Source organism: Erythranthe guttata, chromosome 3 (assembly GCF_056151865.1).
Source record: "Erythranthe guttata isolate IM_541 chromosome 3, IM_541, whole genome shotgun sequence".
Classification (NCBI taxonomy): Eukaryota; Viridiplantae; Streptophyta; class Magnoliopsida; order Lamiales; family Phrymaceae; genus Erythranthe; species Erythranthe guttata.
This window is the reverse complement of record NC_142535.1, coordinates 2,097,236-2,119,463: the sequence shown is the minus strand read 5'-3', so window position 1 is coordinate 2,119,463 and position 22,228 is coordinate 2,097,236. Positions and strand designations below refer to the sequence as shown.

Genomic DNA, 22,228 nt, shown 5'->3' with positions numbered 1-22,228 from the left:
TTGTCACAAAATTCGTCGCAAAATTGGTCATGTACTCGTCACAATCAATTGCAGAGTTTTTGTAATGAAAGCAGTCACAAATTTGACACTAATTCGATCACTAATTGTGACAGATTTAGTGTGTCACAAGTTTTCCGTTACAAAAGCCATGTTTTTTGGTAGTGATAATCATCTAGATTCCGTGAATGTTCTCTAGTTTGTACTCGTTTTGTACAAAAATACAGTGTCTGATGCACTACAATCTGATATATACAAGTCAAAAAACACACCTTATAATCATTTTGCTTCAAAATGTGGAGCTCAAATGGGATAAAACGGCTACAAAATTGAGAATATTCCATATAATCTAGAAGATTCCACTAAATTTGAAGTCGCAAGGGTGGACGTGTAAAAATATTTATAATTGAGGGGATGATTGTAATTACCCAAACAAGAGGGATTTTTTCGTAATTTGACCATATCTCAAGAGTGGTTGTAATTTACCCTAATATAAATGTAAATCAAACTAAATTAAGTGGCAGCCAGTAGCTTTTTAACAATTAACAAAGTAGTAAACGCAGTAATACGGAATGAATTGACTTAACATTGAATTCTCAATTAGAAAATGTTTTGAAAACCGGATCGAAAATTGATCCGGATAAGCTACTGGGTCACGATTGGACTGATTTAACTGGGGTTCAACCGATTTTTTAATTTTTTATTTTATAATTATTTATACATAATTTTTATAGTAAATAAAACATATTTTATTACACGCACATTAACTCATTACTCATTCCAATTGAAACGTAAATCAAACTTATTTTCTTTTACATTCACAACATATCAACACCCACATGTCACAGGGAATCATTTCAAATATTATAGAAATTATAATATATAATAACATGTCTTAGAATTAAAAAAATTATTATGATTTTATTTTTTTTCCAACCGCCGGGCAGTAAAAATACGTCGTTTTGGCCATTTTATTTAGTTATGTCTAAAAAAAACACAAATTTTGGGTAAAAAATCCCGATTTGCACTTGGATTCCGATATTACGGTTCAACCGGTCAAACTGAACCGGATAAGGCAATGGGTCGCTGTTTAACCGGTTCAGCCGGCTGGTTCTGGTCCCGGTTTCAAAACCCTTTTAGAACTCCTTTATGAATTATTATAGGATTTTTTTAAATCACTATATAGTATATAGTATATACAAAGAAAAATATTTATAAAATAAAAACACGTTTTTATTGTGATGCAAGTGTAGACCTCATTTCCACTATTATTGACTTAAAAAGCTTTTATTTCTACAACTTAATAGTGGTAGTCAAAACACAACTCCTAACAAGGAAAAGCTGAAGCAGCTTCCAAGAATATTAATTCCGGTTGCGTCATCCATTATGGACCAATTAATATATTTTCTTGCTCTAATATATGTATATATATATACATAGCATCCAACTTCTGCAGCTTCACAACTTATTATAAGCACTTTCAAACATAAACTTATTTTAATTTTATTCCTGATATATAGTGATTCATTAGTGAACAAAGCCAAGCCATGTCGACCGCCTATCTCACGGAAGCTTACGTGATTAGGAAGCTCCACAACGAAAAGATGAACAAAATCGATCATGGTTCGAAAAAGCTGAAATCATCATCTGATCGAGAAAAAGCGGAAAGCTACTGTGAAAGCTGCAGGAGTAGTGCTGCTTCTGCTTCTGGTGGCGGCTGCTTCTCGTTGTTCATGTTCAAGAAAATTCATCCAAACACAGTGTCGTCTTCCGATTCTTGAAAACCGGTTCGAGTCTCTGATTAGTTTGTAACGATTTTGAATCTCTGCTAATAATTAGTTAGAGAATGTTTGTTCTTTTGATTTTCTTTTTAGATCGAAATAATAGATTAGTACTATAAGGTATATGTATAACCTCAATGTAAACGGCGTAAACCTCCATAGTCTCGTTTGGGAATATTGATAAGTTTGATTGAATAGGATTATATTGTCCGTGATCGATAATGTAATTAACGTGATAATTATCTTATGTTTGTGATTTGTTGTTACAATTCTTGAATTGGGTAATATACTTCTTAGGATTGTGTAATTGTAGGGTTGAAATTGTACTAAATATCATTCAACTCTTGCTTAAGCTAATGGTGTATATTAGGGTGAGGCTTTGTGGGAAAATGCAATAGCAAAACCGTTTGAGTCTGATCTTGGTCCATATAGACAATATCATACTAATGCGGAGATGTTCCATCTTTGTTGTAAGAATGACTTGTTCGGTTACCACTTTAATTTTAGACCTGATTGACTAAATAGTAGATGCTAGTAACATAGCGATATGCTGACATGGTTTGACTGCTCAGAAATGCTTATAAGTTGGGAATCTACCTGGGGTGTTCGTAGTAGCTAAAACCCAACTTTAAACTTTGAAACTTAAACTTCCGCTTCTAACAAGATGTGAAGCAAACTCGCTATGATTATTGAACCTTAGACACACACGCACCACGCTCATGCCAAACTAGAGATCTAACTCCTAGACCCTCGATTCTCCGCGCATTCGCATCCAATAATGGGGATCAAGAGCCCCTACATCACGACTTTGCTACTGAAGAATATGACATTTTTTTAGTTTTTTTCTCATAAGATAAGAACAACTCAATCCCAAATGGGCAGGCAAGTCATTCTGTAAAATCCAACATGCCGGACAAGCCAACCTTCATAGCAAATGTCGGTTGCTCAGGTCCTTAGTCATGTAGGGAAATCCTTTTTGTAGTATTTTCTTGACAAAGAAGAAAGAAAAATCTAATGGGGCTTGAAATTTCACGTTTTCGCCCAATAGGATCCATAACCGCGGTAACAGAATTCCAGTACGGTGGTAATCACACCCATAACCAACTTGGGCATTTTCTTTTCCAATACCGCGACAACATATTTTCATCACCACGGTGATGACTTCTAAGTAGATTTTATCCATGTTCCAAATTTGTAGAACGTCAAAACATGAAAGTTGTAGTCCTTTGTCCTTTGAAGCTTTTCAATGCTGCTAGAATCATGTTATTTGGAGTTCGGATGAAAGATTTATAATTACAATGGAAAACACTCCCAAAATAGTAATTCAATTTTCATCTCCAAGTTTTGGTTTTGCATCCGAACTGATATATTTCCGGCATTATTCATCCATCGGCGTATGTTTACCTATAGAAATACCAACACCAAAGTTATATAAACTTAATAGACATAACCACAAAACAAGTAATAATCAACATCCAAAAAAGTAATGAAATAGACTGCAAATCATGCACTTATTTGTATACTAAAGTCTCGTTTGGTTGCCAAAATAAGATTAACCAAGATAAAATTAAATAATCTAATGAAACTCAATTCCTTTATTGGACCTCGGAAGATCCAATAAAAAACATGTCTAAAAAACAAGATAAGGCATGATGACATAATATTTGCGGATCGACCGACAAATTATTGGAGATATCAAACATTAAACAAAATCCAATTATTTAATTAATCCTGACTAATCTCCCCAACCAAACAAGGTTTGGTGTTAACATATTTTTTATGAGTATACACTATACAACATAGCAAATGAAAATATGAAAACTATTAAACCAGGTGTGTAAAATCTCAGTGTAACTGTTTAATTAATAATTGTTGGCTAAATCCAAACCCTCAAACGTCAAAAGTAAAGCTACCATGACATAATTGCTGACCTCACTTTTTGCAAAAGCCATCCAAAATTGTCCAAACAATAGCACCTAGACTATTACCACGTTGTGTTTGGCTGGATTCTAAAATTATATTCTTCCCACTCAATTTTCTTAAAATATATAATTATTTTTGTAAGCATTTTAATTCTGATTTAAAAAAAAAATCAAATTTTATCTATCCTTTAGACATGATTTACATGTTTTTTTTTTCATTTTTTTGCTTACTCGACTAAGATATTTTAGTTGATCGACTATTTTTTCGACAAATTCTTAGACATCGTCGTTTTTTTTTTCCTTTCAAAAATCATGTTCTTTGTTTCTCCAAAATAATCAGCTACGAAAGAATTGCCTTCCCTTATGTTGTTCCAATGCTTCATTTTTTTTTTCTTTTTTGTAAAGCACAAAGCACCACTATCTAATTGGGAGAATAACAGCTTTCATCCTTCAAAGTTTGCACAAATTTTATATTTGGTTCCCAATATTCATGAAAAATAATTTAACATTTTTTTATCATTTCATTAATTTATCGAAAGTCCGTCAATTAAAGCATTGATGGTTACACGCTTGATTCCGTTAGTACTAATGAAAAATTGGCGTACATGATTAAAATTGTTGAATTTTTGAAATACGGGGGACCAAATATGTTTTTAATGAATATGAGGAACCAATTATGAAATCATTGCTAACTTAAGGGATGAAAATTGTATTTTGCCCTGTTCTAATTTAATTAGTCCCTAGTCCAAAAGAATTTGAAATTGAAAAGAAGGCTAAAAGAATGTGCCTACTTTCTCTATCAAACCAAATAGGTAAGAATATTTATGTCAGCGCTCTATAAATGTAAGGGTAAATAGCACTTAAACCCCCTTATGGTTATAAGATTTTGCAGATATCCCCTTATACTCGTAATATCAGAACATAATTCCCTTGTGGTTTATGTGGAATAGCTTACGTTAGTTTTTCCGTCAAATTTAAATGTGTGTGTCAAACATCAAAGTAAATTTTTGCAAATGACCCACTTGTGCTTTCATTTTCCTTTCATTTTTGCAGATGACCCCATTGAAGAAGTTTGATACACGCGGTCAAGTTTGACCGAAAAACTGACGGAAGTAGCCCCATAAACCACAAGGGTGTTATGTGTTGATATTACGAACACAAATAAGTGATCTGCAAAATCTTATAACCACATTCAAGGTTAAGTGCTATTTAACCTAAATGTAAAATAATAAAACTTTAAATATTTCAATTTTGCCCACTAATTAGGAAGCCAAGTTATTTATCAAAAATAAAAATAAAAATAGGAAGCCTAGTCAAAACACAATTCCTAGTAAGAAGAAAAAGTTGAACCCAAGAATACATACAGCAGAGGTCATCCATTACGACCACATTTCTTGCTCCCCAAGTTCACAAAAAAATCTCTCTCTCTCTCTCTCTCTCTCTCTCTCTCTCTCTCTCTCTCTCTCTCTCTCTCTCTCTCTCTCTCTCTCTCTCTATATATATATATATATAGCAATCCAGCTTCAGCTTTTAAAAAAGTTCATTCCAACTTATCTATTATATTTGCAACAGCTTAATTCTTTGATCAGCACATTAATTTGATTTATAAATTAGAAAAAAAGGTAGAGCCATTTCAACAGCTTCTGTGGGGCTTGCCGAAGCTTACATGATCCGAAAGGTGTACAAGGAGAAGATGAACAAAATGGATAATGTTTCCGAAAAGCCGATGAATTCATCTCATGAAAAAGCTGAGGAGAAAAGCTGCAGGAGAAGTGCTTCTGCTTCTGCTTCTGGTGGTGGCTGCTTTTCTCTATCGATGTTCAAGAAAATTCATCCAAACACCGTGCCTTCTTCAAAACCAATTAGATTTATTTTATTTTATTTTTATATAAAGTGAATAGCACTTAACCCCTTTGTGGTTTGAATTTTGTGCGCATAATCATTTGTAAAATATTTTCTATAGTTTACCAGGAACAATCTTACTTTTATTTATAAGATATTGATTCAATAATTTATAATCTCTTGAAGAAAAATATAATTCCATTACGAGAGTCATATTATTAAACTTTTTTTTCTAGTGTTTTTAGAGAGGAGCTCTATATATTAATGACCGCCTCACCCCAAAAACTTCGCCGGCGATGTCCTCGATGGCGGATCGCTGTATAACCGCCAAACGAAGAGAAAAAAACCCGGAGAAGGTAGAAGACGGGAAGAAAGAAGAGAGGGGAACGAGAGAGAGAAAAAAAAATAATAGAATTAGGGTTTGGAATGGTATATTGCGTTATTTAAATGTGTGAGGAATGCTATATCTATGATAAAAAAGAATTTGTGTTGGTCTTCTAAATAAATATATATATATATATATATATATATATATATATATATATATATATATATATATATATAAAAGTTAAATTACGGTCACACATGAGGTTATGGTCAAATTATGAAAACCCCATCATGTTTGGGTAATTATAGCCACATCCTCAACTATGTATAATCTAATGAAAAGACTCATCCGGAGGTAAAAATTTAGGGATGTTAATTCGAGAAAACCGAACCGAAATCTCGTAACACCAATATGTCATACCGTTTACCAAACTAAATATACGATTTGGCTTGGTAAATAACCAAATAACATAAATTTTATGTAAAACCTGACTATAATTACAAGAGAGTTTCTTTGTAATTTGACCATACTTCAGGGGTTGCCGTAATTTGCCAAAAAAAAAAAACAGGCGTAGAAGATAAAAGAAATTGTGTTTGGATTTCCTAATCAAAATTCTCTCATACGACACAGACCTCAAACCCAAACTAAACCCTAATCATAAACCACAGCCGCCGCCGCATATGGAGACCGGCAATGCTGAGCGAAGCACTCATCTTCCCCAAGAAATCACCGAAGAAATATTATACAGACTCCCGGTAAAATCTCTCTTGAGATTTAAGTGTGTTTCCCCATCATGGCGTTCATTGATCTCCAGCAAACAATTCATCAAAACCCATCTCCAACGCTCGAAAAAGATCGAATCTTTCGCCGACAAAAGAATCATCTCAATCTGTAAAGGCAGACTAAAGGCATGTTCTCTGTCATCCTTGTTCACCGAACCGGTCACTCGCGCCTCTTTTTTCAATTTCTTTCCGTTGAATATTTCGAGAGATATAGTTATCGTGGATTCATGCAACGGTTTGATCTGCGTTCTAGTCGACGCATGTCGGTTTTTCTTGTTGAATCCTTCGACAAGAGAGTTCAAGGAATTGCCCGACTTCTTTACCGGAACGACATGCCCGAAGAATGTCGGTTCTATTCGTGCATACGGCTTTGGATTCGATGAGAGTAGTGGTGATTACAAGGTTTATGCCGTTAGTTATATGATATTAGTGATTGGTTCGAGTATCGCAAGAGTGTATAGCTTAAAGGCTGATTCTTGGGGACGTAATTTGTTCTTTAAGGATGTATACATGTTTGGTTCAGCCAAGTTTGTGAGTGGGAAGTTTCACTGGATAACCGATATTAAAAGGAATTCGAAATGGGAAGGTGTTTGTTTCGATTTGAAGAGTGAGACTTTTGGAACCGTGAAACAACCTAGTTGTATGGAGGGTTATTACAAGCCGACATTGGCAGTTCTCGAAGGATGTCTTTGTGTGTTTTCCGACTATGCTCCAATTATTAGGTTCGACATCTGGATTTGGAATGAGTATGGGGTCGAAGATTCTTGGTCTAAATACGTCGCTATTTCGTATCCATCCATTTCTTGCGAGCCTTTATTGCCGAAAGCTTATAATCTCGTAACCCCGTTGTTTGTTTTGCCAAGTGGCGAGGTTCTGTTTACGTACGGATTGGATTTTTTAATTTACAATAAGAAAGACAACTGCGCCAGGCAACAACGCACCGTTGACTTTGATCATCGTGTTCGTGCAACGGAGGTCTACACAGAAAGTTTAGTCTCACTTGTACCTGATGATTGATGGTGGTGAATATGGGAGGCAAACTTGAATGGTATGATTTGATTAAAAGAAAAAAAAAAGTAAAAAAAAAAGCATAAAAGGAGTATATGATTAAATGATGTTTAATTTTCTTGGATTTTTCTTTTCAAAATTCAAATCATGCAAGTTACAAATTGGGAGAGTAGGTGACCTACATGATTCGAACCCTAGTCTTTTACTCTAACAGTACATGTTATGTACCAACTCTTCGTAATTGGATAATATTAAGATGGTTGGTGGTGTTCGCTATTATGTACCAACTCTAACAGTATTTTTTGATGTTTGCTTTGTTATAAAGTTTTTTTTTGTTCTTTTTTATCTCATTTATTTGGGTATGATTTCTAGATTTAATGATAATTTATTGGCAAAATTGTTTCCTCTTAGACATCATACATCAATAAGTTAATGTTCAGTAACATTAGTTATAATTAATTAAATAGTTTCATGTTGACCCAAAATAATAAAAAAAAAAATGAGCAATTACATCTTTGATGTTATGAATGCATTCAATATGCATTTAGTGTGGATGTGAAAACATAATAGTTTTCTAAAAAAAAAAAAGAAAAAGAAGGAAAATGTAATAGTTTAAGACGGTTTCATTAATACTTTATGTATTCAATATGCTCTTTGAGAACTATAAATAGATGGCATTGTAATGAATTTAAGACACTTGAGAGTACAAGAAATAATAAGTAGAAAATGTTTTATTCTCCTTATGTTTGATCTTCCATATTATTGTTTTGCTTGAATTTTTTTTTTAGTAGATTTATAACATGTTATCAGCACGACTTGCTCTACCTTATTATCCGCTATTTGCATAAAGTTGAGTTATTTATATCAAATTCGGTTCTCATTTCTTTTATTCGGATGTGCCTATATCAAAACCATTTGCGTTTTCGCCTATCAAGATCCATCACCACGGTAACAAGTTTCCACTAAGGTGGTTGTGACAACCATAGCTAACTTGGGAGTTTTCTTTTCCAATACCGCGGTAACATATTTTCATCACCGCGGTGATGACTTCTAAGTAGATTTTATCGGTGTTCCCCACCGAATTTGTAGAATATCAAAACTTAAAAAGTTGTAGCCTGAAGCTTTCCAATGCTGCCTGAATCAGATTATTTGGAGTTCCGATGAAAGAGTTATTTTTTATTTAAATAATGTTTTATGGTATTGATGTACTTGGCTTCATTTAAAATTCAAACCTTCAAACGTCAAAAATAAAGCAAATCTATTACCATGACATAATTGCTGACCTCACGTTTTGCAAAAGCCAACCTAAAATGTCCAAAGACTACCCACCTAGACTATTACCACGTTACGTTTGGCTGGATTCTAAAATTCTATTCTTCCCACTCAATTTTGGTAAAATATATAATTATGTTTGGGGAGAATTTACACTTTTGGTCCCGGCTGTTTGGCACGATTCCACTTTTGGTCATCGTTGTTCCAAAGTGAACAAAGCTCATCTCTAAGTTTAATTTTAAACACTTTCGGTCCCCGTCGTCACATGCCCCTTAGCAAGTAACGGAAACACTATTTTGAGATAAAATTGAAATTGAATTTTTTTTGGGGGCTGGAGAATAATTTTTTTTTAATATACTACTTATAATTAATTTTTTAATAATCAAAAAAATTAAATAAACAAATTATTTAAAAAAAAAAAACCCAACCTTAAAATTTCTTAAAAATTAAACCACTAAAAAGAAAAATCCCAAACTGAAGAAAAAAAATTATTAAAATATTTTTGGGGCTGGAAAATAATTAGAAATTTCATTTATACTTAATATTATTAAAAAAAATAACTATAAGTTTTTTTAATTTCTAATTATTTTCCAGCCCCAAAAATATTTTAATTAATTTAATTTTTCGGTTTGGGATATGTTTTTTTTTTTGTGATTTGGTTTTTGAGGAGTTTTAAGGGGTCAGGATTTGTTTTTATGGTGTTAGAGAGTTTCTAATTATTAACAATAATTTTTATAGTTAATTTTTTACTGTTAAAAAATTAATTATATTTTACATTTTTAATTATTTTCCGGCCGCAAAAAAAATTCAATTTCAAAAAAGAAATTATCATGCCCTTTTCGGATGAATCATATAGTTTTACAATTTCATCAGCAAAAAAGGTTATCAAATGAATTGTCATTAGAATAGAAACGATTGAAAAAGAAATATGAATTAATATATGCTCTAAGGTTGAAAATATCATAAAAACAAGGACTCCCTTAATTATAAAATTGAAATTTGGAATTGAATTCATCAATTCATTTTCATTATTTTCATTATAGGATCTATTTACTTTTTTTAGGAGATGACATGCCGCCACTCGGACTCGAACCGAGATGCTATAGCACTGTTTCCTAAGAGCAGCGTGTCTACCAATTTCTCCGTACGAGAGTACCGGGAAGGACACACCTCTGGTGTACCAGTTATCGTGCCCACGGTAAACGTTGGGTAGCCAAGTGCGGAGCGGATAACTGCTGAAAGCATCTAAGTAGTAAGCCCACCCCAAGATGAGTGCTCTCCCCAAGACTAGTGCTCTCCCCAAAATAGTGTTTTCCGTTACATGCTAATGGGCATGTGACAGCGGGGACCGAAAGTATTTAAAATTGAACCTTTGAGGTGAACTTTGATAACTTTGGAACAATGGGGACCAAAAGTGGAATAAGGCCAAACATGGGGACCAAAAATTGAATAACTCCAAACATAGGGGCCAAAAGTGGAATAAGGCCAAAGATGGAAACCAAAGTGTAATTAGAAACCAAACCACACACAAAAAAAAAAAAAAGATAATTAGTGAAAACCCCCAAAATCATTTACTTGTATTAAGGTGGATATATCTCTCTTTTCATTATTAGTGAGACCCCCTATTTATTAAAAAAAAAAAAACTTTTTTTAATTAAAATTGGAGTTGACATGATTAATATATCCCTAAATAATTAAATTTCTTTAAATTTGTGATATCTTAAATAAAACACTATTTCACGTTTCTTCTCTTTCACTTATCATTTTCTCTTTTTTTCTCTCTGCAGCCGCCACCTCCATCCCATTCCACCTTTGTGTCGCCACCGCCGCCCCCCACCTCTTCCACATCGTCGGCCTAAGGCTTTGACATCGTCGTTCTCCTCCATGCACAACCAGCTCCTCCAACGCCGCCGCCGCCCTCGTCGCCGCTCCTCCACAACCGGCTTGAATCCAACACGGAAATCAAACAACGTCATCGATGGGAAGCACGGTTACAAGTGCATATTTCGGATCTCGTCATTCCAACAAACCCGACGATGCAAAACGCTTCGCGACCAAGTTCAGATCTGGTGCCGTTCAATTCAAGCAAAAAGTGTATATTTTTTTTCTTGTTTATTGTGATTTTCTTTATATCATATTCGCTATGATGTTTTTCAATTTTCTTTACACTTGTTTCCATTACTTTGTAGTTGATTTCGGGTTTTGCTATTTTTATTTTCTTGTAATTATTGTCGATAACTTTACAGTAGTTTTCGATAGTTTTATAATTGTTTTCGATATTCTGTACGTGTTGATTTATACAATTTATAGTTGATTTTGTCATTTGTAGTTATTTTTATTTTTTGTAAATTTGTTATTTGTAAATCACTGTTTTTATATAGCTATTTTACAGTTTTCTAATAGTTGTAAATCACTGTTTTTATATAGCTATCCTACAATATGGTATTGTAAGATTTTTTTATTTAGAATTAGTATAGAAGAGAAAATAAATATTAAATAGGTAGAAATGGTTGAAACTTAAAATTAATAAAATATTCCACGTTTATTAAAAGTCGTCCTACATTTATTATTTTAGATTTGAAAATTTTATCATAATTTTCATCCATATTGATAGATCCTTTTAATCATGATAATCTTACATATTAGTGGATTTAACAAAAGTTTCAACTAAAACTATATAATGTGTTCGAAATATATACAGTAGAATCTCAATAAATTAATACTCGATAAATTAATAACTTCGCTTAAATAATAGTATCTACTATATATAGAGAAAATATGTTCAATTATTAACTCGATAATTTAATAATCTGCTAAATTAATAGAATTTTCCAAATCCCCACTGCATTAATTTATAAAAGTTCAACTTATTAAACTAATATTTGAATTTATTTTCCCCAGTAATTAATATATCTCCTTATAAAATCAAATTAATAAATATGAAAAAAAGGAAGATAGAGAGGTATAGTCTTGACTCTCGGTAGATCTGGCACGAGAAGTCAACACTAGCGCCACTTCAAAAGACAAAAATACCCTCATCAGCTCCACACAAAATCAAAATCGCAGGGGCATTCTTGTAAATTCGTAATATTTCCAAACAAAGTGTATAAATTCCAAAAGCTGTAAGCCACCAAGAAATTCTTACCATCAAAAACTCCAAAATTATTTAGTTCCATTACAGGCTTTTGTCAGGAATTTTCCCTCCTTTTTTTATCCCCAATCTCTACTTTATTCACTTAATTAATCAATTTTATTTTTTTTAAATTAGTAAAAGAAAAAAATAAAAGAAATTACTTTCAAGAAATTCCTGCATTTTGAGTTCTTGCTAATTTTAGGCCACCGCCACTCAGACAGTATCGACACTGTTCAAAAACATCTCTTCTCACACAAAGATTCCCTTTTTATTTATTAATTTTTATTTATTTTAATTTTTCGGAATTTCATTTTCACTTGCATTTGAAGATGCCCACCTCAGATCCATAATTAGGTACGCAGACAATTCAACATCTCAGAAGGGCTGTTGAATTTTTTCCCCTTTTTTTTTTAATGATTATGATTGTGCTCGTGAAAGTGACGCGCTAGCTCTTTTTTTTTTTTTTTTTTTTTTTTTTTCTCTGTCTGAAATTCCACCATTGTAAGAGAAGTGGGAGTAAACCCTTTTCTGCAATTAATTTAATGAGCTACTGTTCTTGAAAAAAGTAACTGAAGAGTGACATTGTTTTGCTGCTGTGTTTTTCACTTTTTTTTTCTTTGATTTATTTATTGATTCTTGTTTTTTTAATTTTTCAAGATTGAATCTTTGGTGTTGCTGTTGTGCAAGAAAATGTTGTGGGATTATTGTTGTGGGGTTCATTAATTCGAAGCTTTTCGGGTTTTTTTTTTTCGATTAAAGTTTCCGTCTTTATGTTGGCTTAATCAAATCTATGGAGAGCTCTCATTGTATTTTCAAGAAAAGGTATTTTGCTGCTTTTAGCTCCATTTATGTGTAAACTATGTTTTCTTTAATTTCTTTTCCTTTTCCTATATGAATTTCCTGCTGTTGCCCATTTTCAAGATCCGTAAACCCGAAACCCCGAAAACCCGAAGCCCAAAAACCTTTCTTCAAACCCTTGTGACTACAGTTATTTAACCCCGAATGAGCAATCAATGTATCGATCGCATCATTGATTCGAATTCCCGTTTATTTGATTCACATTAGCTTGTATGCTTAAAATGAAAAGGAAAATAGTTATTGGTACTCTGTTTGTGACTTGTCCACTTAAATGATTTTTTTTTTCCTGTTCCGATATGAATTTCCTGCTGCTGTCCATTTTCAAGATCCGTAAACCCGAAATCGAGACCCCGTAAACCCTGAAAACCCGAAACCCAAGAACCTTTTCTTTAAACCCTTGTGACTACAGTTATTTAACTCCGAATGAGCAATCTGTGTATCGATCGCATCATTGATTCGAATTCCCGTTTTATTTGATTCACATTAGCTTGTATGCTTGAAAAGAAAAAAAACGAAAAGGAAAAATCGTTATTAGTACTATGTTTCTGACTTGTCCACTTACGTGATCTTCTTTTTTTAATTCTTTATTTCATTGATTTGATTATAAATTCAGTTTCGCGCTTAGGTTTTGAAAGTGTTTGATATTCTATTCAGCAGTGTTTCTAAATACCCAGTGGATAGATGATGCTTAAACGAGGTGTGGAATAATGTCGAGGGTTTCTAAGTGGAAGCTCGAGAAGAATAAAGTCAAAGTCGTCTTTCGCCTCCAATTCCATGCAACGCATGTAAGATTTCTTTTGTTTTTGTTTTTGTAATAAATTCTGAGTACTAGGTTATTTATGCTATGTCTTAACGGTATGTCTTTTTTTTTTTTTTTTTTTTTTTTTTTTTTTTTTTTTACGGTTTGATGTTTTCAGATTCCACAAAGTGGATGGGAGAAGTTGTTTATATCGTTCATACCTGCCGATACAGGGAAAGCTACAGCTAAGACAACAAAAGCAAACGTAAGAAATGGAACATGTAAATGGTCCGATCCTATTTACGAAACGACGAGGCTTCTTCAAGATTCTAGAACCAAACTTTACGATGAGAAGCTCTACAAAATTGTCGTGGCCATGGTACTTTCTTTCTATCTTAATTTCCCACGTATCGACTATTTATTAGCATGCGAAAATGAAAACCCTCGTAAAGAAATATCCAAAATGTTGCTATTTCTAGCATTTTCAGTTGTAATAAATGTTTCGTCGTTTTTAAATAAATCTCGTTCGACTTCGATTTTTATTGCAGGGATCTTCGAGGGCAAGCATCCTCGGTGAAGCTTCCGTAAATCTTGCCGATTATGTTGATGGTCTAAAGCCTTCTGATGTATCACTTCCTCTTCACGGATGCAATTTCGGAACTATTTTACATGTAAGTGAAATTAAAAAATCGATTAATCATTTATTTCGTTTTCTTTTTCCCCCATTTCATTTTGGTATCTTATCGACGCTTTTAATGTTGTTACGTTTCGATTTTTTTAATTGACTGAATTCATATGTTTCCAGGTTACCATTCAGCTCCTTACCTCAAAAACTGGATTTAGGTACCGAAACATTATTCTTCAATGCTGCCCTCGATTTTCTACGCAATTATTATTATATTTATCGAAAAAATAATTTTTACTTCATGCAGGGAATTTGAGCAGCAGAGAGAACTCAGAGAAAAGGGATTACATGCCGATAGTGCCCCTGCCAAAATACAATATCCTGAAGAGGTCACCATCGACGAGGTCTTATTATCTCTATCCATTAGAATCGAACGACGTTGCTCTTTTTTAAGGCTCTGTTTGGTTCATGAATTTTGAAATGAACGAAAAAAGAAAATGCAAAAGCAAATGAAAACAAAAAGAAATTGAAAATCGTTAGTATGTTCGGTTTCTAAGAAAAATGGTAATGAAATTGATTACGTTGGAAAAGCATTTTACCTAGTCCTTTCATCTTTGTACTTAGCATTTTTTTTCTTGATCCAAACGGAGCCTTAATGATTGATTTGAATTTCAAATTTGAATATAAACATAGTTAAAGATGTTTTTTTTTTTTTTTTCTAAATAGGTGGGTGCACATATTAAATTTAAATCAGATGCTAACGAGGTCTCTTCGCTCGAAGAAGAAGTGAACCCGAGCGAAGAATATGGAGGCTCGGCTACTGGATTCGATGGCTCATCGAATACTTCCGGAAGTTTCTCTGCGGAGAAGCATGAAGTTGATTCCAAAAGTACAACTTCTAGTCCACATAAAGTCAAAAGAGGTACACCCGATCATCCAAACACGGCCCAAGGGAGTGTTGGTTCAGATAAATCCACAACAGACAATAACAACGAATTAGCAACGGCTTTCGAAGAGAACAGTCGACTTAGAGCAAGTTTGGAATTATCCGAATCTTCATTTTTCAACCTCAAACTCGAAGTCGACTCTCTGCAGACCCTAGCTGACGAATTAGGCTCCGAAACGCAAAAGCTCTCACGCCAGCTGGCGGCCGAGGCGTCTTCGTCCGAACAGCTGGCGAACGAGGTTTCTGTCTTGAAATCAGAATGTCTGGATTTCAAGAACGAAATAACCCGGATTAAGAAAACGACCGAAAATCGAAACACCGCATCTTTTAAGGACGATCGTTTTGTGTCTGAAAACGGGCTCGGTCTCGATTTGTGTCAGCCGGAAATCTTTGATCCCATCGATGCAATGAAAGCTCAAATCTTCGATCTTGTAAGAGAATTGGACGACGCGAAAGTCGAAAAGGAATCTCTTACAAGAAAAATGGATCAAATGGAACTGTACTACGAAGCACTAATTCACGAGCTGGAAGAAAATCAAAAGCGCATGCTCGGTGAATTACAGCACGTGACCAAAGAGCACGCCACTTGCCTCTACAATTTATCGGTCACTAAATCCGAAACTGAAAAACTCAGCCAAGATATAAGTCAGCAAATGCTTCGATTCGTCGAAGAGAAACGTGATTTGGAAGCCATTAACGAAGAGCTCGAGAAAAGGGCTACAATTTCGGAAGCTGCTCTGAAAAGGGCTCGTCTAAATTACTCGATAGCGGTGGATAAATTACAAAAAGACCTCGATGTGCTTTCCTCACAGGTTACTTCCATGTTCGAGACTAACGAAAGCCTCATCAAACAAGCTGTACCTATTCAGAATCAAGAAGATTATGAAGCGAAAAAGAAAAGATCTTTCTCCATGCACGAGGAGCTTTATCGAAGGGCTGAAGAAGAACTCATCGAAATGTATTCGATGAATTTGAACTTGGATATATACTCTAGAGCACTTCAAGAACCGTTGATCGAAGCCGATTTTGAAATCAGAAATATGAAGGAGAAAATTGACGAACTTGTGGAAGAGTTGAAACTCTCGACCGCTTCTCAAAACGAGTTGATGGTGAGGTTGCAGAAGGCGAAGGACGATATTCACGAACTCAACGAGTACAAATATAGTAGCGTTTCGCAGAATCGGATCTTGGAGGAGAAGTTGGCGGATATTTCGAAGGAAAATTATCGTCTTGGTCAGAAGGAGAAGGATTCGGAGAGCACCGTTGTGGCTTGTTTGGCTGAGAATGCTGAGCTGTCGCTTCGATTGAAAAACGAGGCATTCGAAAACGAGAAACTTGCTAATGAAGCGTCACTTTTGAAGGAAACTATAACGGCCCTTAAAGCTGAATCAGATGAATTGGTTTCTTCCAAGGAAAATCTCGAGGGAACTATCGATTTTGTTCAAGAAAAGTTGAGAGATTTATTAGCATCTCACAACGATTCCGATTTGGAGAGTGTGGGAATAAAAGATGCCCTTTTGCAGTTAGAGGAAATGCAGGATAACGCTGTAGTGAAAACTCGTCAACTAATGGAAGAGAATCGAAATCTGAAAAGTGAGAGAGACGTTGCTGACGTGGCGATGAGGGCCGCCAGGTCAGATACTCTGACGATGAAGGAGAGTTTCAGAAGTGCCATGCAAGAGATGGTGACTAAACTCGATTTGTCGAATGCCCTTGTGGACAAATTTCAAGTTCAGCTTGAATCGGTGGCCGACAAAATTCAGTTAGGTTCTGAATACGAAGAGAATTATTTCGAGCAGAACATAGTACTTTTGTCTGATTTCGCTCGTTTGGAAGATCAAATGCAAGAATTGACGTGTAATAATAACGGTCACCTTGCTCGAGAAATCTCGGGTTTGGACTCTCTGGCAGAAGAACTTCGGACGAAAGATTTAACCATTACCGAGCTAATGCATGATAAGCAAGAACTTGCGATGTGCTTACATGACAAAACCGAGGAATCGAACAAGCTTTCGTATGCAATTAGTTGTCTGAACGAGACTTCGAAAGTTTTGAACGATGAGTTGCATGTGGTGAAAGCTTGCAAAGATGAACTGGAACGAAAAGTAAGAGATCTGACTTTTCACTCAGACAAACATCAGGATAATTTGTTCGATTTCGAACAGCAAAAAGCCGAATTGATCCACGTTAGGGAACTGGCATCGGATCTTGAATTGGAAAAATCTCGTCTTTTGAGCCAGCAAAATTTCGATCGAGCTAGTTTCGAAACTGGGTTATTAGAGATGCATGAGTACTCTCTTTCAGCTGATGTTAAACTTGTTTATCTTGCAAACCATTACGAAACCCTAATCGAGGAACTCATGCATAAGCACGTATCCTCACAAGAGTGCGTCAAAGATCTTCAGACAAGGTTTCACAGTACAGAGGCTGCCCTAAATCACCATCTTGAAGAAAAAACTAACTTATTGATAAGTCTCGAAAAGCTAAGATCTTATTTAGAAGCTTCTGAACAGCAAAAAGCCGAATTGATGCATGTTAAGGAACTGGCATCGAATCTTGAATTGGAAAAATCCCATCTTTTGAGTCAGCTAAATGCGTTCGAAGAGAGAAATAATTCCGATCGAGCTAGTTTCGAAAGCCAGTTGTTAGAGATGCACGAGTATTCGCTTTTAGCTGATGTTAAACTGGTTTATCTTGCAAACCATTACGAAACCTTAACCGAGGATCTTCAGGCAAGGTTTCTTGAGACAGAAGCTATCTTATCAACAAGTCTCGAAAGCTTAAGATCCGATTTAGAAGCTTCCGAAGCTCAAAACAAGCTTCTTTCGGTTTCCGCTATTTCGATCAGTGACGAACTTGAAAATTGCAAGGAAAACCTAAAAATAATGGAAACCCGTTTTTCCTCGGATACCATTTTACGAGATTCTGAGATAGAACGGCTGAAAAAAGGGATAAAAGCTATGGAGGAAGAAATAAACGGGCTGACTGCTTCGAAAGAGGAACTCGAAATTTTAGCTATATTACTCAAAGACAAAGTCGACGAACAGTTTTCGAACATAGCTTCTTTGGAGGAGCAAAAAGACGAGCTTTCGCATAAGCTGTCTGAACAGGTTCTGAAAACCGAAGAATTCAAGAACTTATCGATTCATTTGAAGGAACTCAAAGACAAGGCCGAATCTCTTACAGCTCGCGAAAAACGAGAACCGGAAGTACAAGATTCGTTGAGGATTGCTTTCATTAAAGAGCAGTGTCAAAGTACGGTCCAAGAACTGAACCAGCAGCTTTCTATGTCGAAAAAACACGGGGAAGAGATGCTTTTGAAGCTGCAGGATGCTATTGACGAAATCGAGAGCAGGAAAAAATCGGAAGCTGTGAGCTTGAAGAAGAGCGACGAGCTGGCGCTTAGAATGTCGAATTTGGAAGAAGAGTTGAAGGCGGCGATTTTGGAGAAGCGTGAGAAGAGCAACGCTTACGACAGGACAAAGGCTGAGCTGGAATGCGCTTTGCTGAGCTTAGAATGTTGTAAGGAAGAAAAAGAAAAAGTTGCGGATTCTTTGCGAGAATTTGAGGAGGAGAAATCGAGGCTTGCTGTTGAACTTAGCTCGGTGAAGGGTAGATTGGAGATTTTGAAATCTTCTGTGGATTTGGAGAAGGATGAATTAACGCGTGACGTTAAAACAGGAAAATTAAAATCGATTCAAGATGGTGAAATTGATGATACAGACGAGTCTGCACAGGTAATTCTTCAATTCGACATTTTTTAGGCGATTCTGTTGATTTTGTTTAGCCTATGAATCAGTTGAGTGTCTGAATAAACTGCTGAAGATTAATCGAAATCGGGATTTTAACTAGCTTGACAAGTTATCCTCATGCCGAAAAGTCCCGTTTTACGACCGTTTTTTTTAGATATTGATAATTGTATTCCAAGAATAGGAACCATGCATTAATATTGATAATCTAAACTTTCCGTACTAAATCGAACTTGTGGTTCGATAGATAGATGTTTCTTACGTAAATATGAATAGACAGTTTTCTAAGGAAAATTCTTACACATGTTATGGTTTGCCATCATGCAGGAAACGGCACCTATAGGCACGGACCCAATACCCGAGTTACTTGTCACGGAAGATTCCCCACAGAGCAACGGCAATAATTCAATTATTAACAACGAACATTTGGGTGCGCAAAAATTGAGATTCAGCTTGGAACATTTACATGAAGAGGTATGTATGTGTGTCTAAATCTTGAAAGAGTCTAATATTGTTGTCGATATATTTCTAATACCCCTGTTACATATCAAATTGCTAAAAGACTCCTCGTGTTATTAATATTAGCAAAAACCCCCCCTATGATGCGTTTTTTTAGCATACACCCTCCTAAATGGTGAGTTTTTAGGGGTAGTTTGCTAAAAAAAAATTGAATCATAGGGGTTTTTTGGCTAATATTAATAATAAAGGAGTCTTTTTTACAATTAGAGTAAATACATGGGTGTTGAATTCAGAATTCAATAAACAATATTCCCTCCAATGAATCATTAATTGCACTTTTTCAATTTTGCATTTATCTCTCTTAATTAATTGAAAAAAAATTAATGGCATGGGTATATTAGTAATTTTCTATGTTATGTTTTTTCTTAATCTGTGCTCAACAAACAAAATTGACAGCTAATATGGGAAGGATGGAGTCCATTTGAAATGATTAAATTCTGATTTATTATGTCTAATGGAATTCTTACGGAATTTTTTCGTCTTCGTTTCTTGAAGTTGGAAAAGATGAAAAACGAAAATATAGTCTTCAACATAGGCCATGATGTGGGCCCGGATCGTCAAGTTCCACAAACGGGAATCACGGAACTGCAAAAAGTGAGCTCATTAATGTTTCGTTCAATTAATAATTAATATTCAAATATCGACGATTCAGATTCTTACCTATGTTTTATTTGTTGTCCTTTAAAAAGGCAAACGAAGAGTTAAGAAACATGTTTCCATTGTTCGACGAGATCTCGAGTGGTGGCAATGCATTAGAAAGGGTACTTGCATTGGAAATTGAACTCGCAGAAGCATTAAAATCGAAAAATAAATCAAACATCCAATTCCAGAGGTAAAGCACTTCACAATATCTGTAATAATTTCAATTGTCTGAAAAATCTTAACACTTAATTGTTTGTTGTTTTTTTAGTTCTTTCTTGAAACAACATAGTGACGAGGAGGCGGTTTTGAAGAGTTTTAGAGACATAAATGAGTTGATAAAAGAAATGTTGGAACTAAAGGGAAGGAATGCTGACGTGGAGGCGGAACTGAGAGAAATGCATAACCGTTTCTCTCAGCTCAGCCTCCGATTTGCTGAGGTGGAAGGTGAGAGAGAGAAACTCGATATGATGTTAAAGAATGTCCGAATATCCAAGAAAATAACCTTAAATCGATCGTCCTCTGCTAATATTGTGGACCATACTTCATAGGAACATATTTTGTCTTCCATTTTCGCGGGTTTCTTTCTTTTTTATTTTTTTTTTTAATTTTTAATTTTTTTTTTAAATTCTTATGAAGCTCAAGAAGTAGATGTTGGTTAAAGAGCATGTTGTACTAGTCACATGAAATGGGCTAAGTACCAAAAATGTGTAGTTCTCATTGTAAATAACTATTGCAAGTGGTGCCATATTTTCTACTTGGCAAATAACTCTTATCATAGTTAGTTGTAATGTTATTAAATATGTTTGCAACCCTTTCAAGCTTTTTTTTTTGTTTTTTTTTTTAAATAATTTTAATTGGAATCTCGAAACCTCTTGTTCGAAACATGGCTTTCAAACTTAAGATGTTGCCAAAGGGAGTGGCGATGCCTTTGTTTCTCAAATTAAGTTATGAAATTAGTAGATGTTGCCAAAGGGAGTGGCGATGCCCCACTCAGAAAGGAAGAGATTTGTCAAATAACAGGAGCAAATGGAGCTTTTACACATTTCCATAAGCAAGCATATGTTCGTGTTTGTTAGAATTTATTTTGTGCAGATATAAATTATTTGTGTCAGATTCAGTTTTTCGTTACTGTTGCGTGAAGAGTTGCAACAGTTCGTGAAGCAGTTCGTAAAAACAGAAATAAACGAGACACAAATTTTAATGTGGTTCGGATACAATTGTACCCTACATCCACGGGGACCTGCAAATAAAATTTACTAATTTTTAGTTTTACGAATACAATAATAGGACTTAATCAAAATACAAAGACTCCCTCTTTGTTGACGCCGTTCTTGTATACTACGCTGAATTATAAATCTTCAATTTGCAGCACGTCTCTTGCTCCGCACGGTTGAACTCCCTTCAACGCTGAATCCCTCAGTCGGCGGATCGATCTCCTCCCGAGATCTGTTTAAGCCCCTCTCCCGAAGAACCGATCTTCTTTTTGTATAGAAGAAGCAAACTGGTGATACTCCTTGAATCTTGATGTCTTCACCACAAAGCCTTGAAGTCGATATATTTCTATGAAAATCACATATCACGATGGAGCAATAAAAACGAGAACAAATAATAATTTCTCTGTGAATTTTTCTCTCGATAAAAAAAAACGCTTGAAGAGCGACACAGAAAAGAGAAAATCTTTCTCTCCAAAAAAGCCGCACGCAATCACGTTGTAATGTCGTCCCTTTTATATGTGATTGAATCTTCCTGTACAAGAAAAATAATTAGGTTAAAAAGTCATGGTCAAGAAGGAAAAGGAATTTAATAATATAGAAAACTAAATATTTATTCCTTATCTAACCTAATTTCCACAATTAACAAAATACTAATGCATGGAAATAGATGACAATACGTAAGAGGAATTCTTGACTTTTATTCCTAATAGAAGACTCCTTATAATAAATAATACTTAATTAATGACAAATAAGAAAAATATCAATATATAAAAGAAATCTGTTTCTCTTTCACAATCACACGTATGTGTGTAATATATGGCAAGAATGAATTCTTCTTTCACAACACTTCTACACAAGTCATTAAGTTAAG

The 22,228-nt window shown here is 34.8% G+C and overlaps 2 protein-coding genes across 8 annotated transcripts; both read left to right on the top strand.

Annotated features, from left to right (window-relative positions):
- Positions 1-6,477: 6,477 nt before the first annotated feature.
- On the top strand, positions 6,478-7,843 carry LOC105950990 (F-box/kelch-repeat protein At3g23880). The gene has a single exon (XM_012974382.2). It carries the CDS (start codon positions 6,551-6,553, stop codon positions 7,667-7,669), a length of 1,119 nt encoding a protein of 372 aa, XP_012829836.1. The 5' UTR covers positions 6,478-6,550; the 3' UTR covers positions 7,670-7,843.
- Positions 7,844-12,066: 4,223 nt separating this feature from the next.
- On the top strand, positions 12,067-20,961 carry LOC105950991 (sporulation-specific protein). 7 transcript variants are annotated; one of them, XM_088815386.1, is made up of 12 exons: positions 12,067-12,419; positions 12,723-12,887; positions 13,578-13,708; positions 13,841-14,041; positions 14,211-14,333; positions 14,468-14,505; positions 14,595-14,691; positions 15,014-18,970; positions 19,310-19,456; positions 19,997-20,095; positions 20,191-20,333; positions 20,412-20,961. In XM_088815386.1, the coding sequence occupies exons 3-12, from the start codon at positions 13,631-13,633 to the stop codon at positions 20,689-20,691; spliced, it is 5,163 nt and encodes a 1,720-aa protein (XP_088671512.1). In that variant the 5' UTR covers positions 12,067-12,419; positions 12,723-12,887; positions 13,578-13,630; the 3' UTR covers positions 20,692-20,961. The 7 variants fall into 7 exon arrangements, with proteins under 7 accessions (XP_088671512.1, XP_088671513.1, XP_088671515.1 ...); XM_088815387.1 differs by having other exon boundaries at positions 12,076-12,419; positions 13,581-13,708; XM_088815389.1 differs by having other exon boundaries at positions 12,076-12,419; positions 12,723-12,904; positions 13,581-13,708.
- Positions 20,962-22,228: the final 1,267 nt, after the last annotated feature.